Here is a 17,813-nt window from a genome sequence, read left to right as displayed (position 1 = left end):
CCCAGCGAGAGCTGGAGGTCACTGTTCGAAGGAGCTAGGAGGACCACGTCATCCGCAAATAGCAGGGACGATTTACTGGTCGATCTACGTTCCAACCCTCACCTATGGTCACGAGCTTTGGGTAGTGACCGAAAGAACGAGATCGCGAGTACAAGCGGCCGAAATGAGTTTCCTCCGCAGGGTGGCTGGGCTCAGCCTTAGAGATAGGGTGAGGAGCTCGGACATCCGGGAGGGACTCGGAGTAGAGCCGCAGCTCCTCCACATCGAGAGGAGCCAGTTGAGGTGGTTCGGGCATCTGGTAAGGATGCCTCCCGGACGCCTCCCTTGGGAGGTTGTTTGGGCATGTCCAACCGGGAGGAGACCTCGGGGCCGCCCCAGGACACACTGGAGGGATTACATCGCCCGGCTCGCCTGGGAACGCCTCGGGGTTCCCTCGGAAGAGCTGACGGAGGTGGCTGGGGAGAGGACTGTCAACAGCGTTGTTGAAATGTAAAGTTTCAAATTATCTGCTACATGAAAAAGTATCAGTGCTTTGCAGAAACGTACAATGACATCATTTTTTTCTGGCGATTGGGTTGACTGCGGCTCATATTTTTCAAAATCGTGTAACGTCATTTCAAAGATAAACAATTGCTTTGACAAGAAGAAGATATACTTACACACAGGTCTGAAATACACACACATGCACAAACGGGACCTATACATGCATCAGATGAAGAGACGTCAGAGCGAGGGGGCTGCCTTGGACAGGTGCCCACAGCAGTTAGGGGTTCAGTGCTCTGCTCAAGTGCACTTCAGCAGTGCCCAGGAGGTGAACTGGCACCTCTCCAGCTACCAGTCCACGCGCCATACTTGTTCCATACGGAGACTTGAACTGACGCTCCTGCGGTTCCCAAGCCAAGTCCCTATGAGCTATTGCTGCGGAGGCAACATGCAAGGAGAGACATTTACTAAGAGTAAATGATTTCTACACAAAATGTATGCTGCCTTTTGTAGTGTTCTATTGTTATTTTGTCATGTTAGCCACATGGACAGCTTAGGTCACGATACTGGCAGCAGCTCAGTTCACCAATCAGGACATTTTTAAAAGAAATGCAGTGACACTTAAGCCACTGAAGACACCCTCTTAACAACACAAGCGTACAAGGAATGAAAGGGAAGGGCTCAAGGACACTTTAGAGCAGATTGAACTTGGCACCATTTGGCTATTAAATAATCTTTCCCTGGTCAGCCTGTCACTCTTGGCGATATAAAAGCAATTTTCAGTACTGAACAGGGCTTTCTCCTCATCTCTTACCTAAAGTGTTGTTCCAGCTCTCAAAGGACAACTGTGTTCCAAAAACCAAACCAGTCTCCCTGATTGAGTCAATACTTGTCAAGGAGCGGCACAGACAGCTCAGTGTGAAAAGTGACTCAGTGCTACTTTACAGAAGAGTTTTTTTTTCTCATCTTTTCAAGGTCTGACATAGAGAAAACTTTGTGTAGGAGTTGAAACACAGCCACAGATCTTTACAGCATCACGATGCAACCATGACATCTGCGTGACCTTTAAGAAGTTGGCGAGATGTGGATGTGAACGTGTTTTTGTCGCTTTATAAACACCCACGCTGATACCTGAACAGCTTCCTCTACCTTAGCAACATCTTTTCATGCAGTCAAGGCAAATTCAAAAGCAGTAAGCTGCACACGAGGTGATCAGATGTGATTGTGTGTGATGATTACTCAGTAAGAAACTATTCATAGCACCCTTGTTACATCTGACGGTGAATGTAATAACTTCCGAGTCGTCCTTGGCCAAGTCACCAGCATTCCCCAGTTGGCAAGAAACTTCAGGCATCTTTATTTAAGTGTTACATCAAAAACAAACTCACGTGAGCATGTGTCAGGCCACATACTGTAGAGCCTCATCTGGTGTTTATCAGGACATTCACTGACCCAAAATGAAGCCACTGAGGCACACTGGCCCAAAAACACTTTCTCGTACGCACAAAAGAGAGATGTAAAACCATGAGCATTGAAAACACCCTACAACAACTCTGATGGAGGCTAAACTAACTGCTGAAATGTCAGAGTTGTGTTTCTATCTACATCTTTAACCTAAACATAAATCCTGTTTAGCTCTGTTTTGGTCTCCACCAGCTCGTGGAGACCAAAAAATATCTGTTTGCTATTTGTTCCCGCTTCCTCACCAGCTTGTGTTTTGGTGCTTGGCAGTGGACTCTTCCTAGTGTCTTTTTAGTGTCTGACCCATCAGTATCTGTGACCCAGCCCCTAAACACTGACACTACCCACTGAACAGCTCACAAAACTCTTTCAAAAATCTTTTAGGGGAGTTTGGTACAGGGTCACAGAATCTGATGGGTCATAGATGTCAGTGTTGCATCGGATCAGCCAGTCAAACATCCGGGTGCTCATAAACCCACGACTTTTTGCACTCGCTGTTTGAATCAATCTTGAGTCGAGACCTCCACCAGCCGAGATCAATCATGCAAAGCGCATTTCTCTGACAGCCTGTTATCCCTAAAAACAAGCGCTCATATCTCCGAAGTCCACACTCCCTGCAATTAGTTTCTGTTTCGCAGTGGTGTTTTAGCCACAGATCCCAAGTTTTATTGATCCTTTGAGGTGTTTGTTGGTGGCGAATCAGACACTAGACCCATTTTCCAGCGGTATTTGAGCCACTGATCTGGGATGTTTTCAGTCACCCTTTGTGGCATTTGACCCACTCAACCCACGTGTTTTTCACCGACTGGTCGCTGCTTTTCAAGCAACTTTTGTGCAACCAAACGTGCTGGTTTTAGCCAAAACATGATCTTTTCCTAACCTAACAAAGTGTTTTTTGTGCCTAAACTTAGCTGCATAATCTGACACATGTAACATATCCGTTGTTTTTAGAAACATACAATGCAAACATTATTTTCTGGCGATTGGTTCGTCTAACCACAAGGGGCGTGTATTTTTGGAGAAACAGGAATTCAGAGCAATGGGCGTGTTTTTGGGGGAGATAAAAAGCTCTCGAGGAAATGGGCTTTCAGTCCATTGGGATTTTTTTGGACTGATGTGGCTTCGTAGATTTGGACCATCGGAACAATGGGCAGTCTCTTGAGAGGCTTACACCATATTTTGTGAAAAGTATCCGAACTTAAAGGTTTGAAAGGTTTGATACATCTACACGTATCAGCTCAAAGAAACTGATACTGTGAAAAGAATCTGTCCGCCCATCACTATTGAGACTGGTTAGAATAAATAGTAAAAATGCTGTATAACTAAAACAAAGCACCAAAAGTGGTTAAAAAGCTTTGCAGAGCTTTTTTGACACTTACAAAGGACGCTGAGAGCCAGAAGAACACAGCTAATAGCTCTCTCTGTACCCACTCACATTGTTTTCTGCCTTACGGTGAGGCTCCCTTGGTGGTCTTTCCACTGTGTTTTGAGACCACCTTCCTCCCAGCCCGGGGCAGGACGCTGATGATGATGATGGTCTGGACGGCTGGTGTGGGCCCTGGGGACTGAAGCAGGGACCCGCCAGTCGGTAGCTGTGGGACTGCTGAGGGCCGGTGACAGATGGGAGAGCAGGAACACAGAGTCCTTGAGCAGGTCCCGCTGTTTCCTCTCTCCTGCTCTATCGTTTTTTTTCTGCAGCACTCAGTTCTTCCCTGTGGTCCCCACAACACCCTTATATTTCATCTTTCTTGCTTATTTCTCTCAATCTGTTTCTCTTTTTCTCACCCTCTCATAATCTGTCAGTATCTTTGTATCTTCTCTCTTCCTCTTAACTTTTCCTTGATATGGATCACCATTCTCACCTTCTTTACTTTGTTCCCCTTCACTGTTCTTTCTCTCTGTCCATTATTCCTCTTGTCTCTTTCTTAAATACCACTTGTTCTTCTAAATTTGATGCTCTTTCATCTGTCCTTGTCACAGATTCTCTACTTTAAGTCCATCACTCTCTTTTTCCTTATTTATGCACACTCACTCTCCCCATCGATTGCTCTAATTTGCTGTCGTGTAGTGGAAATAATCTCACTCACTTTCATTCCAGTTGACCTTATTCTTCTGTCCTTGTTTCTCTCCGTCTTCAATTTCAGCCCTCTCCCTCTTTTTTTCTCTCTCCGTCCTTCATCGTGTGCCTTTGGGCTCCACAGGGCACACTTCTCATGTGGTCTCACTCGTCCGCCAGCATGAATAAAAAGCCGACTCAGAGCCCAAATGCACCTGGAGGACACACTCGATTTATACTCTCAGCTCTGACGGCGCACAGCGACCATGCACACTGAGTGTGACACACACATCACACATGCACAGATGCATAGTGGGAATAAAGAGCTGTACATTTTGTCCTCATTTTTTAACACCCAGCAGAGCCTCGGCCACACACACATGGCACCACACATACTTCCAGACACTCTCTCCTCATGTTTTCTCACGCTCTCCAAATATAAAGCCAGCATTTTATGTAACTCTGCCCAGTCTAATCCACAGCGTGACCCGACTATCCATAACTTCCAAACTTCTCCCTGATCCCTTTTCAATTTCCACTCTTCTTCAAACTAAGCGAAGAGAGCCGTCTCCCACTTCCAAAATTAGCCCTCAGGCCTCAGCTGACCTAAAAAGTCCCTTTAAAGCTGTAATGAGTTACTACGGTTAACTAGCTCTCCACGCTTGTAGCTGTGATGTCACTGATGTTAGGTTTGAACTGTGTAGTAACGGAGTGACTTAAAACATGGCTACTAGTGTGCTTCTGGGAAACTCTCTGTCAGGTTGTCGGTCAGTCAGTTGCCACTTTTATCCAGACTGAAATATATCAAGATCTATTGGATAATTGCCATGAGATTTTATACAGGTGGTGGTTGTTTTTTTTAACTTTTGTCACCAAGAATTGAAAAATATTGAACTTTAGGTAAAACATTGTGCTCGTCATTGTCACTTTTTATCCAGCTATCCAATCATAGTGGAGGAGGGGCAAGACAAATACCACAACGATCAGCCGTCATGTGTTACGTGTACAAATGCTGGAGGAGAAATTAATTTTTCAGCCCCAGAGGCTGCTGCTTGGCTACTACTCATCAGTTATTAGGCTACAGAGACATGACAGGTGACATGACAGCATTGGAAATATGCTTTGGTCTTGGGTCTGTGAGGAGCCAATGCAATTGTTGGCACTTCATGTTAGCATCATTTTTAAGCCCTGGAGGTTGTCGCTTGATCCTTATATGCTTCAGCCTTCCCTTTATCCAGAGCAAGTACTCTACTTTGTGCTGACATTTCAATCTTGCAGATATTCTGTGTCATAGTAACCAGACACAACCAAAGCATCTCAGCTGAAAAAAGTGTTCTAGCAATCCCTGTTTGTTTTCAGAAGAGTGCCTGGTGTTTTCAGCTGAGGGGGAGCACTTTGGTGGACACATGGCCTTATGACAATAGCACACATAACTGTCCAACCAATGAGAATTGGGTCAAGAACATATTAACCAACTGACAAGAAGATTTAAACCCGAGATTACTGATTACATTTTGACTAAATTGTGCCACTCCTAATGTATACCAACAGAGAGGTTTCTTTCTAGTAAAAATGATCCGAGGTCAAAGGTCCACATGTTAGGTTTTGGGGGATTTCAGTTGCGATAAACAGCTATGACACTTCAGTCACATGATAACAAGTGGTCTTAAGCAGGGAAGATCGTAGATCGAATCTCAAATCAAAGCTGGTCTTTTCCATTAAAGATAATTACCTTCCCTGATCTGTCTCTGACGATCTCTTGTCGCCTGGTTGATTTTTGACCCTCTTCCAGCTCATGCCAAAGACAGTTTTGATCTGGTCTTCACAGACAGGTGATGTTCATTCAGTCTCTTGTTGAAGGTCTTGTTTAAGGCTTATTGAGCACAGCTGTCTTCCCATAGGGTCGTAAATTTGAGGTGTACCAGCACAGATCTTAAGGTGCTGAATGGTTTTATTGTCAGTTTGGTAGGTTTTTGTACTTTGAAGACTTGTTAATAGCTCAGGGAAGTCTCTTTGCCCTCAAACATCACAGATCATATCAGAAAGTAAACTGTATTTCGGCTTGCTGGGTTCAGATTCATCATGTCTCATCGGAGAAATTTTAAAAACCTAGTATAATCCTCAATTTGCGGTTGCCTTTTGCTACCATAAGCAATCAACAAGTTGCCCTGTTCTGTTCTCACAGTGGTGAAGGATGACTTATTCATTGTGCTTTCTAATTAAGTACTTTGGGCCATGTTTCTGTGTTTTTCTAAAGTAGCTGAGGCTCTCAGCTCTTCCTCTGGAGCTTTCTCGCTTTGCTCACCGTTCCCAGACTCCACAGCTGGCAGCATTTGATGACACTAAGGCTTATGGGAACGACAACTGTCTCAGGCTCCTACACAGCAACTTTGTCACAATCAGACGAGCTAATTAGCCTTGAGCATCGAGATTAGTCATGTGGAGGAGGCTTGGGAGAGGCGCAGCAACATGTGAAATACAAGAGATAAAGTGGCATCAGTTGCAAAGAAGTTAAAGTCATTGGCAGTAGACTCGAGATAAAAGGTGTATCCGATATGTTATATAATTGTAACAAAGCAAGATTAACAGATTAAGTTGCTCCTAATGTTAAAAGTAGTACAGTATATCCTTATTCTAAAGCAGTCACAGGACAAATTAATATCCCAGTATCAGTGTCAGTTTTAATTAGGAGGTAAGAATAGATGATGCTTAAACCTTGTGTGAGCTTAGGCTTTATGAGGTACATCTTCCTACTCTCTTGTCTCTTCTTCTCATGTGGTGCTATTTTTATATTCAATCTGCAGACTCTAAAGTTTAACAAGTTTTAATTTCAAAAGTTTCTCTGTTCAGCTCGGCCAAAGGAGAATTTATTAACCCTGAAGTGATGAGGGATATTCTCCATCAGAGTCTGTTAAGAGCTGGGAAACCTCCTCAAGCTAAGAAGAAAGAAAGCTGAGGGAAAGTTTATGGACCGATTCAGTTTGGTTTGGCCTCCGGGCAATTACAGCACAGAAAGACAGCAGGAAATATTCTTATGGGTGTTACTGCAAGAAGGCAACTCCACAAGGTTCTGCTTTATGAATGTGAACAAACTAATTAACAGTGAAACCCCAAAGTTTGTGGTCCCTGAAAGGAAGCTCTTAACTTGCCCTCAGAACATCTGAATCCTTGGCCATCTGCACCTGCCTCAACTATGATAAACCAGTGATTAAAGTCAACATGAATATATCTTGAGGGGAAAACATGGTTTATATTTAGACGTCCGTCATTACTTTTTCACTGTAGGTAATGTTTATCAATAATTTATGAATGATAAAAATAGAGTGCAGCATTTAGGTGCCAAAGATTAACAGAATGATGTTTAAGAGTCCAAAAAATTGGCAATGGCTTCTGTTTTTCTTTCACTGTGAAAGAAAAATGAAGAAACTCACAAGGAATCAATCACGCCTTTTAAAGGCATCTCACAGTCTTTATCTCTGGATGGAGCAATGCGATCTCACAGAAATACTCAAAATGACCACGACCTCGAACACTCCATTTTGTGGTGGCAGCACAGTTTGGTTTAGTCACCAAAAACTACTAGATAAGGTGTAGAAAAAGGTCATGTTTTCGGTTACAATAACTACCTTTCTTACATACAGGACATAAGTGTTAAGTGACGAAATGCGTCAAGTAACAAGAGGTAAATATGTAAAGATCTTAAGTAGCCTATGTTAAGTTGAAATAACTGACTTTTAGTTTCACTTGTGATATGAACTGTGGTCTCCCAGGTGAAAGTCCAGTGTTTGTTTGATTCGTCCACCACTCCCATCTTTTCCCTGTGCAGACTTTCTCGCTCTTCATCCTACCTGTGGGGTCCTAATATTAACCACTGTCCATTAGATGACGTTGTTGAACCTGAGACTTTGTGTGCCCACAATGACAATTGACTTTGCATTCGTACTGTTTCCACAGTGCTGGTACATAATAGCATATGCCATCACCCTATGATGTTGCGGCTGATGCCATCCTCTGCTTGGACGGTAAGGAGCTCCCGAATCTCATTGTTTTCCCAGTTTAAGGACATCTTCAGCTGTTGTTCTTCTTCTTTGAGTTAGCTGCTAGCTGCTACCAGCTACTTTTTTAAATCTCGGTGGGTTGCACGCATAACAAGTCATCAAAACATCACACCTGGTGCCGCCCATGATCCCATCTTGCCAGGTGTCCCGTTTATACAGACATTGTTTGAGTGCTGTAATACCTCTGTTCCTGGCCCAGATGTGAGACAACTCTTTCCCCACATTCAGGGATTGCACCTTTTATACAGAGCTGTGAGGTGGCATAATGGTGTGATATTCCCGCCTTAAACAGGCTGTGTAAATGTGCCATCTGTTAGACCAGGCCGGGATGGTGTTTGGTCATGATACTATATGGAAAGTTTTTTGTTTGTTTTTTTCCGATGTCAAGAATGAACTTTGATGTTCGAGATATTTGATGACTTTATACATTCAGTGGTTGAGATTGAGATTTGTAAGAAAAAATATTACACATATTCTACTGATTGGTTAGACAGTAAACTGAACTTGTAACTCCAGACTAATGACCCCTTCATGTATCTGTATGTTTCTTATATTCTACACGTTACACTGACATGAAAAAGCCTCGAGATAATGAGCATTACGCGTGCTTAACATGCCAACATGTCGTGTGCTCAGCGCTCACAGGATTTAATGAAAAAATAGGAAACATCAACATTTCTGTTCATTAATTAACAGTCACCCAGCTCCGTATGACTAAGGACCGGGGCTTGTCCTGGTCTGTCAACACAGCAAGTTCCAACTGCAGCCAAGAACCTCAAGGTCATTGCTGTCTCATCAATTTCACGGCTGAAGCAGATGGCTGTGTCTTTGAGTGGTTCCTGCGGAGAGCCTGCGAGGCTCAGCATAGCAGACCAGGGCGCTAATAGTGGCAGGAAGTGTGCTGGACTTGGGGAGAGAGAGAGAGATAGAGAGCCAGGCGTATTTCAGATCTGCCCGGACTAATCCAGAAGGTCCAGTTCTCATTAAAATCAATTTCCTTTCCTGCGAGGTGGAAGTGAGCAGAGTGGTGGGTTCAGGGTTTGTCGGGCCACTGTTAGAGCGCTGGCTTGTTTCCAGCCACTGAGCTGGAAAGAAGAGTTAATTCCTCTGGAGTGAGAACACACATCCAGAACGTCATGTAAAGGTAATGTTCAAAAGCACAGTGGGGGCAGCTCAACACGCAGGATGACACTGAAGATTAATCTGTGCAACTTCCTGATTTGAACTACGGCCTTTCCAGTTATGAAGATTTACAGGATAATAACAGGACTTGTTTAAAGGCTTTACTGGTGTTAAACTGACGATGTTCTCGCTGCTCAGGGTGTAACGAGAACGTGTTCTGGTAACAGCTCTGCCATGTAACAGTTAAAGCAAAATGGAGCAATGCAGTTAAGATATATTGTTTAACAAAGATATGAGCACACCTGGGTGTTTCTGTTTGTCCATGTCTGATTGACATTTCCCATTATCATTTACAAAAGAATGCCTTATAATATTGTTTAACCATTTAAATAAAGCATCAAGGTCACAATAGAGGTAATAAGAGAGTCTGTGTTTCGAAGGACTGTTTTCCAAAGACGTGAATCTTTTCCTGAGTGTGTGACAGGAACTGACAAAACAAAATGTTTACTGTGAAGGACGATCCATCTCTCTCTGTAGATGTTGTTGTTTTCACGTTGTACAAGAGTGAATGGCAGCAAATGGCTTCATCTGGGTGCTGACAGCTCCAACAGTATCAACGCTGTGCATGCACCAGCAGAGGTTTTCATTTAGTTTTTAACGCTTACTCATTTTGAAATTCTCTCTGTCTACCTCATCTGCACATGGTTGATGGTTCATGTTATGGATTGACTGTGGTTGTGGCAGAGTATGTGCGGATAAGGCAGAGTCATGAATCACTTGCGACCCACAGCAAAGGTCGGATCCCTGGTGTTAACGTTCTGTTCCTTTGACTGCTGACTTTTTGTGTCAGCTTCTTTGTGTCCAGCTCATTGTCAAGGGGCATGACAAAGCGTCTGTATTTGATGACATGAGAATGACAATGGGTCAGTATTTCTGTGCCACCTGGAATATGAGAGCCGTTTAATCAGGCGCATAACAGGCACATTAACTCTGGAGATGTGTTGCTCAATATTAGGAGAATAATAAAAAAATATTGTATTATAATAAATATTTCCACCAAACACTTTCTGTAAAGCACCCTTTGAACTGGTACATAACCCCTACAGGCTTGTACCTAAACCACAGATCTGTTTAGGATTTCTAACATGTACAATACTTTTAATGTAGACGGGAGTGTGGATTGTAACAGCTGCGTCATCTCACTGTATCTCCTCTTCACTGGCGATGTAAAGGAAGATTTGCATTTCATTGATCATCCGCAGAACCCGTGGTGCACCCACAATTTCAGACGAAAGAACAAACAGGCTAGATTGCTTAGAGTCTGTCACAATCCAAGGGACATTCAAAAATAGCAGGTTTCTGCATTGAGTCTTTGTAGAGCACGAGTGACGATTGTCTCTCAAGCAATCAACTGACTGCAGGGTCTCCAGTGTTTAATATCAGATCAGTGTGCTAGGTACCTCAACAGAGGGATAGAATGGTTCTATTGGTACCATCAAAAGCAACAGTTCTCTTGTTTAAAGAACTGAACCGAACTGAACCAGGCTGCTTGGTGGAAAATGAGGCTAATGAAGCGTGTTATTTCATGCCCAGAGCACACACCAGATGCTCTACACAGACAGAAGAAGAAGTCAAGATACAGTATGATGTCAGCGTCTGAGAAAGCTTTGCCAGTGCCTGCAGGCGTTTTCATAAACCAGTCTTCATCTAGTAGCAAAAATTACTTTTTTTGCATCTTTCTAGACTCTTTGACCATCCTTGACAAAACCCTATTTACATGAATTCTGACCCAGAGCAAGTAAGAGTCAGTGCATTGGTAGGAAATATCAAAGTCACTAGCATTAGAAGTAATCGAGTAAGCAGCACAGAAGTCAGGACATAATATCATGTATATTTTTGCTTGATCTCTTGTTCAGCATATCTAACAAGTACAAAGAGGAGATGTGATCAGTGGCAGACTGAGCCCCGGTGTCTGTTTATCATGGTCCTTTGAACAGCACTTGAAGCCTTTGTTCTCAGGTCTTGACCCACAGTCTGAGTGGACGCTTTGCATGCGGATGTAAATTCCTGTTGGAGATAGCAAAGGCCAAAGTGAGCGGCACAGAAGCAATCAAGAGAATTGCTAATAATTTATCGCAGTGTCTTTTATCTCGGGCTCTTGTTCGTGGCGCTCACCTCTTGTTCCAGCTATTGTCACATTTGACACAAAGACGCTCTTGTCTTTGGTTCAGTAGAGGGCAGATTGTGCTGCTCTTGCACTGGCCTGAAAGAGGATTGAAACACAAAGCAATGTCTATTGAATTATCCAAATCTTAGATGTGCCACTGTGCACAGCAAATGCTTAGCAACAGCAGATTGCTGGGATCTATTATGTGCAATTACTGTCAATTGCCAGTGTCACTGGTTAAAAGATTTCTGCTTGACATTTGTTTTATTTCTCACTCTGCTCTCTCTTTCTGTCTCCACTGACAACAGGGGCCACCAAAGACATGGGCAAGATGCTTGGTGGGGAGGAGGAGAAGGATCCCGATGCTGCGAAAAAAGAGGAAGAAAGACAAGAGGCGCTGAGGCAACAGGAGGAGGAGAGGAAGGCCAAATATGCAAAAATGGAGGCAGAGAGAGAAAACATCCGACAGGGCATCAGAGATAAGGTAAAAATACTGCATTGCATTCTTTGTTTCATGTTATTGATTCATGTTTAATCTGTTTCCTGTTTTATTCTTTAGATTCTCTCTTCATGTGTCGTCTGGTTTTACTTCTTGTCTGTGTGTTTTCCCGCCTGTTTTCTGTCACACCTGTCTCGTTAGTCCTTCCCTGTTCCAAAGTCTTCCCTACACACCTATTCTGTATTAGTCTTGTGTTCCCCACCACACCCTTGCTGTTAGCCAATCCCAATTTCCCTCCTTTTGTCTGTGTCCTCCTAATCCAGCTGTGTCCCGTTCTTTTGATTAGCTTTCTGTGTATATACACCTGTGTGTTTCCTTTTGTTCCTGTCAGTTCATCTTTGTTAATCCCAGTCCTCATGGTGTCATTTCCTGCTGGTCTGTTATGTTCAGTTTTGGATTTCTTCCCTGAGTTCATCCCTGTGTTTATCGAGCGTCCCCAGTTAGTTTCAGTTTAGTTTTAGGCCTCCTTTCTTTTGGAGTTTGTTTTGTTGCCTGCCTTTTTCAGGGCTTTTTTTTTTTAAATCAGCATTAAAGCTCACTTTTTGTTTAACATTCAACCTCCTGCTCTGCATTTGGGTCCATCCTGAACTGATTCCTGACATACAGGCCATACAACAACGCGACAAGAAATCTTGGCAATATTCATTCATGAAAAATATGTTAAGGACTGGCGAGAACCCGAAGGAACCCAAGTAGCAGGAGACAGGCGGAGTAAATATCACAATAATTTATTACAAAAACAGCAGCAAAAAACACAAAAACGGCTGCATGGAGAAGTGAGCTGCCTGGTGGTGGCAGGAGGCCAGAGCTCTGTAGAACAAAGGCGGCGAGGCACCAAACTGTGAATGACAGAGACAAAAAACACGAGTCAGTGGAGCTGGTCAAAAAGAGAAGCAGGCAAAATACTCACGAGGCGACAAAACTCAAGTAAGAGTAGCGCTACCGAACGAGACGGAATTATCTGGTATCGAAGTGAAGTCAGAGCCAGCTTTATAGTGAGGTAGATGAGGTGAAATGGAAACCAGGGGTGCCTCACTGCCCGTGGTAGAAAAGCAGGTCAGCCCCGCCTCCGCCACACAGCAGCCCTGCAGGTCATGGAAGGACAGGAGAACAAAAAAAGAAAACACAACACAGGAGCAGCCACAAAACATGTATCAAAAAACTCAACCCATAACAAAATAAAACTCACAACATACAAGTTAGTAAATTACACAATACACAAGCATTCATGAAATGAGATGGACCAACTCTGCAAAGAGCTGCAGCAAAGTATCGGGAGCATCACGCTGCGTCATAGTCCTACATATTGATCCTTTTTTCCTTTATTACGTTAACAGCACTTGGAACAAATTATTTCTATTAGCCATCGGCAATCTATAACACCTCCCTGAGGGTAAAAGTATAAATTCACTGTGTGAGAAGGGTATTTAATAGTCCTGTTTGCTTTACTCATTGAGATTTCTTCATACATGCATGTCTTTGTGGCTTCCCTCTAATTCTGGAGGCCAAGTTCATCCCTCTCTGCAGCTTGTTTCTCTTCTCGATGTTCAGATTGCCACATGATCATGTTAAATTTAGGATGCTAGAAATAGTATTTGTTGTTGTCAGTGAAGATTCTCAGTCATCCAGGTCATGGTAATCTTAAGTGAGTATCGTGGGCAACTGGACTTGCTTGAGTTTCTTGAAGACGTTTCGCCTCTCATCCAAGAAGCTTCTTCAGTTCTCTCTATTTGTTGTTTCAACTATAAACCTAATTTCTAGGAGACAGGCTTGCTGAAAAACTCTCTCCGACGAAACTGTCAATCCAACCAGTATACCCACTTCAAGCAGTGATTGGCAGAATTAGAACTTGTCTCTCAAGCTCTTCTTTCATTCTTCACACACATACGTCCATCACTCTCCATGTTAAAACAGAGTGTAACACCACAAATGCATTTGAGGAGAAGCATTCTGAAAGTGTGCACCATTATCTCCATTTGTATGATTGATTGTGCCTGGCCTCCCTCTCTTTAATGGTAGGCTTTTTGCTCCACCGTTGAGTTTGACTTTTCAAGAAACAATTTTTGCATCCAAACATCACAGTTTGACATTTTGTACAAACTGCTATATTAGTTTGAAGCATGCTGAACCATTAATGTTGCCTGGATTACCTTATCAACATTTTGCAGATACGTTTATATTAAACTTTTCTGCAAAACATCCATTTTTGATATTTCTCTCTACAATATCCAACTGTAACTGATTGAAGGATCAGTCTGTCCAAATTACAAGACATGTTTTTGCACAAAGGTTGAGTTTTTACCTCTGAGATTTTTGCCAGCACCGCAGTGCAATGGCAAGGGATTACATTTCAATTTCATTTCAAAGACAGCAACATGTCTATCCAGAGATGGAATTGGAATTGCCTACAAGGTTTGGGGTCGTTACTAAAAAAAAAAAAGTAAAGAAGAAAACAAGGGTCAGGAGAATCAAGATGCAGCACGCTGCAGTGTAACCACCTCAACATAAATCTAAATCAATATAGAAAAGAGGTTGGCCTTCCTAACACCACCAAGTACAAATGTTAATTGCCTCAGAATAATATATAAAGTATATTAAGGCCTAAATAAAACCTTTTATGAACTTACCCGAGATGCTCACTCACCAAACTACGGCTTTATTGAAGACTAGTCCAGCTTATTCTGTGTTTCCGTCAGACCACCTGTTCCTCTTCATCAGAGTCGGCACAGACTGCACAGGCTGAGGAGCATCTCCACAGTCACGGTGGATGTTGCCGTTGTCAGCATGTTTGATTTATTTTTTTCTATCCACCCATTAAACAGATCATTAAAGAATGCATTTAATGCAAATTAATGACGTAATTGGTTGATGACATGTGATAAGAAAACTGTAATGTCATTACTGATTTTTGAACAGTTACGCATTACATCACAGCATAACTGAGAAATTTAACGTGATTACAACCCTGCCTACCACATACTGAACTATACGTACTGCACACTGCCTACTTAATGAATGATTAAGTATGCCATTACCAGCAGAGTGGTCACACCGAAGTCTACTCACATATAACCAACATGTTTTCATTCCAAGCCGTCACATGTGGCCATTTTGTCAGTGGACTTTGAGGTCAACATATTACATGCTACGTACTTTCCTGCGTGTGTTGTCGATGTTCTGGGATGCTGCTATCGACAACAGAACATCGACAAAAGCACGTGGTTAGGTGTAGGCAACTAAAGCACATGGCAACTAACTTCAGGACGGCAACAAAAGAGCATGGTTAGGTTTTTTGGCAACACAAGTACATGGTTAGATTTAGACAAAAAACATCATGGTTTGGCTCTACATTCATACGGGAAGTGAACAGCTGGCTCACAGGTGTAAGTCCACGGTTTGTTGGACCCATCCACCACCACTCGCTCCCACCCTACAGGGACTTTCCAGCTGCTTATATTACATTGTTACTGGCAGTGTTTGAAACTGACGCCACCCTTAGTACCGCGGCAACAGATGCCGTCTGGCTGTGTTATGAACTGACGCCACCTGTCCACGTATCGTACTGCCACCACAGGTGCCATCAAGGCGACTAGCAGCGTATTATAACATTGCAAAAGTTTCTGTCTGGCTACATTACAAACTGATGCTGTCCAGTGGCATGGCTGGGAAAGGTGGCTTTTGGCATTGGTTTCTGCCACCAAAATCACAGAGAAAGCGACAGTGTGAGACGACTTTGGAATGAGAATGGGTTGGTATAACGTGACTGATGGCTGATCTGATCTGGCCAGTGACTTACACATCTCAGAAAATGTAGCTGCAAATTTGCAAACACTTTATTGAGATAAACTTGGCACACATGGTAATCCAAATAGTTACTTTATAGCCTTTTAAAACAAAATAAAAATGTAAAAATGTGACATTAACAGCTTTCAGCCTGGCCCAGAACCTTCACCCTTGTGCATATGGACAGTCTGAAGAGACAGTGAATTGTTGGGGAGTTGAATATGTGCAATGAGCTCAAGTCTCATACTCAGAAATTCTTGCTAATGTAATATACATCCAGGCATTTGTCACGTACATTAAATCTACATACTACGCATCAGGGGCGATTGCTCTGAGACAACAAGGGAGGCTGAACTTCGAACGTCGATTGGCTATTGAAACAGGTGACGTGCTTTACGGTCTTAAATCAGTCTCTGCCGATTTGACCAGCTGACTTGCAGGTGACACCATCAGCCATCTTGAGTCGAGCTCAGACTGCCACTTTAAACCGCTGCAACTTGTCTCTGCAACATTCTAAGATGGTTTCATCTCATTGTTAATCATTGATGTGAGCTGGGCTTTGGACCTCCTCCCTAAAAAGCCAAGTCTCCTCTGATTGGTCAGCGTTTCTAGGTCTAATGTAACGGAGTATTGTGGCACTTTATACCAGGAAAAATCACCAATAAACACTTTTTAACCAATAAACATATTCCAGCAGGAATATGATCCGGAATTAGGGAGAAATTAACAACATCAGCAACCAAAATTATGTTTCCCAGGCGTTAGAATGAAGCTACATGTAGTAATGCAGAGGCCCCAGAACAGAGCCATACCGCCAAATATAATACAGCAAATGCTAATAAAGTTTCCTTTGACTAAAGTGTTCCTGACTAAAATATATATATGACAGAAAATAAGGCAAAGCATAATAGGTCCCCTGTAAACATGCACTGTTCCTGTCTGTAAACTCTTGACTTTATTATTTGATATTCAACATGGATAAAGTTTTCATTTATCCACCTTTACTTAAGACCTGAGTGAATCATAAGTCTCAGAAATGTTTCTGTCTGACTTTACAACATAAAAAAGCACAGGTGTGATTGGTTGATGGATATCTCCTCTGTATCTCCTCCTGCTGCCTTGTTTGTTCTCTGCTCTCCTTTGACGCCGCTCTGTCTTGTTCTCTTGCAATCTGTCTGAGTCGGTCTCTCTCTCCCTCTCAGACTTGTTCCACAGTAACAAAGGCCTGCGACAGTTGAAGGGAAGACAGTCACGCTTAGTCAGCCCCTCTCCACTTGCTGTAATCAAACACTTTCCCGAGATATGCTGTCATATCGCTCGGTCTCCCTCCAAAACTAAACTAAAGAATCACTGGGCATCAGCTCTACGTTCCAAAGATAGCTTTACACGGAGACGCAGGGAAAAGTTTTAAACTTGAACTCAGTGCTCTCAAAGATTGTTCAAGTGAACTATTCAATGAAATATGAGTAATGTCAAGATGGATGTTTGACCGCGAAGCTGCGGAGTCTTTGATACCATCGATTAACATTTTATTACAGATGAATTAAATAGTAAGCATGAATTTATCAAAGACAAGATAGACTTGACAAAAAGGGGTCAGTAAGACATGGAAATTCTCTTTGAAGCTTTGAAACCTTAAGTCATCACCAAGGAATCCTGTATGTGTTCAGTGAACTGCAAACAACACACCTGTGTTCACGACCCTGACCAGACTGCAACGGCTGAAAGCAAACTAAATATATGAGACAGAAGAATGATCTAATCAAACATCTTTTTTCTGAATTAAACATACAGTGAAGCAACCCAAACCCCTACCCATTAAGTTTATATGAAAGTGCTTTTACATTGGCTATTTAGATTTGGATAGATCAGACGTGATGTTCCTCACATTATAGAAACTGTCTGGGATTATTCATGTTAACTGTGTTTAATACTCTTCATGTTAAGTATGATGTTAAATTCAGTTTGTGGTGCATTCATTATGCGTAGCAGTGGTGGCTGCTGGTCTTTCAAACAGGTGAAGCTCACTTTAAGTTTACATCATAAAATTTGTCATATTGTAGTGAGGCAGTAACTTATAAAAGGAACATTTAAAGGGAAATTTCGGTTTATTTCAACCTGTCTCCTATCGTCCTAAATTTGTTTCAAGTGACTAGTGACATAAAAATAATAGTTAGCATGTTA

At 42.6% G+C, this 17,813-nt stretch overlaps 1 protein-coding gene across 1 annotated transcript in view; it reads left to right on the top strand.

Annotated features, from left to right (window-relative positions):
- The window catches only part of LOC126388632 (complexin-1-like), a 91,922-nt gene that overhangs the window by 65,213 nt on the left and 8,896 nt on the right, over positions 1–17,813 (top strand). The window contains exon 3 of the mRNA XM_050041847.1: positions 11,656–11,831. Coding sequence (XP_049897804.1) covers positions 11,656–11,831 — 176 coding nt within the window. The remainder of the gene's footprint in view (positions 1–11,655; positions 11,832–17,813) is intronic.

Source organism: Epinephelus moara, chromosome 4 (genome assembly GCF_006386435.1).
Source record: "Epinephelus moara isolate mb chromosome 4, YSFRI_EMoa_1.0, whole genome shotgun sequence".
NCBI lineage: Eukaryota > Metazoa > Chordata > Actinopteri > Perciformes > Serranidae > Epinephelus > Epinephelus moara.
This window is presented reverse-complemented; position numbering and strand designations above follow the sequence as displayed.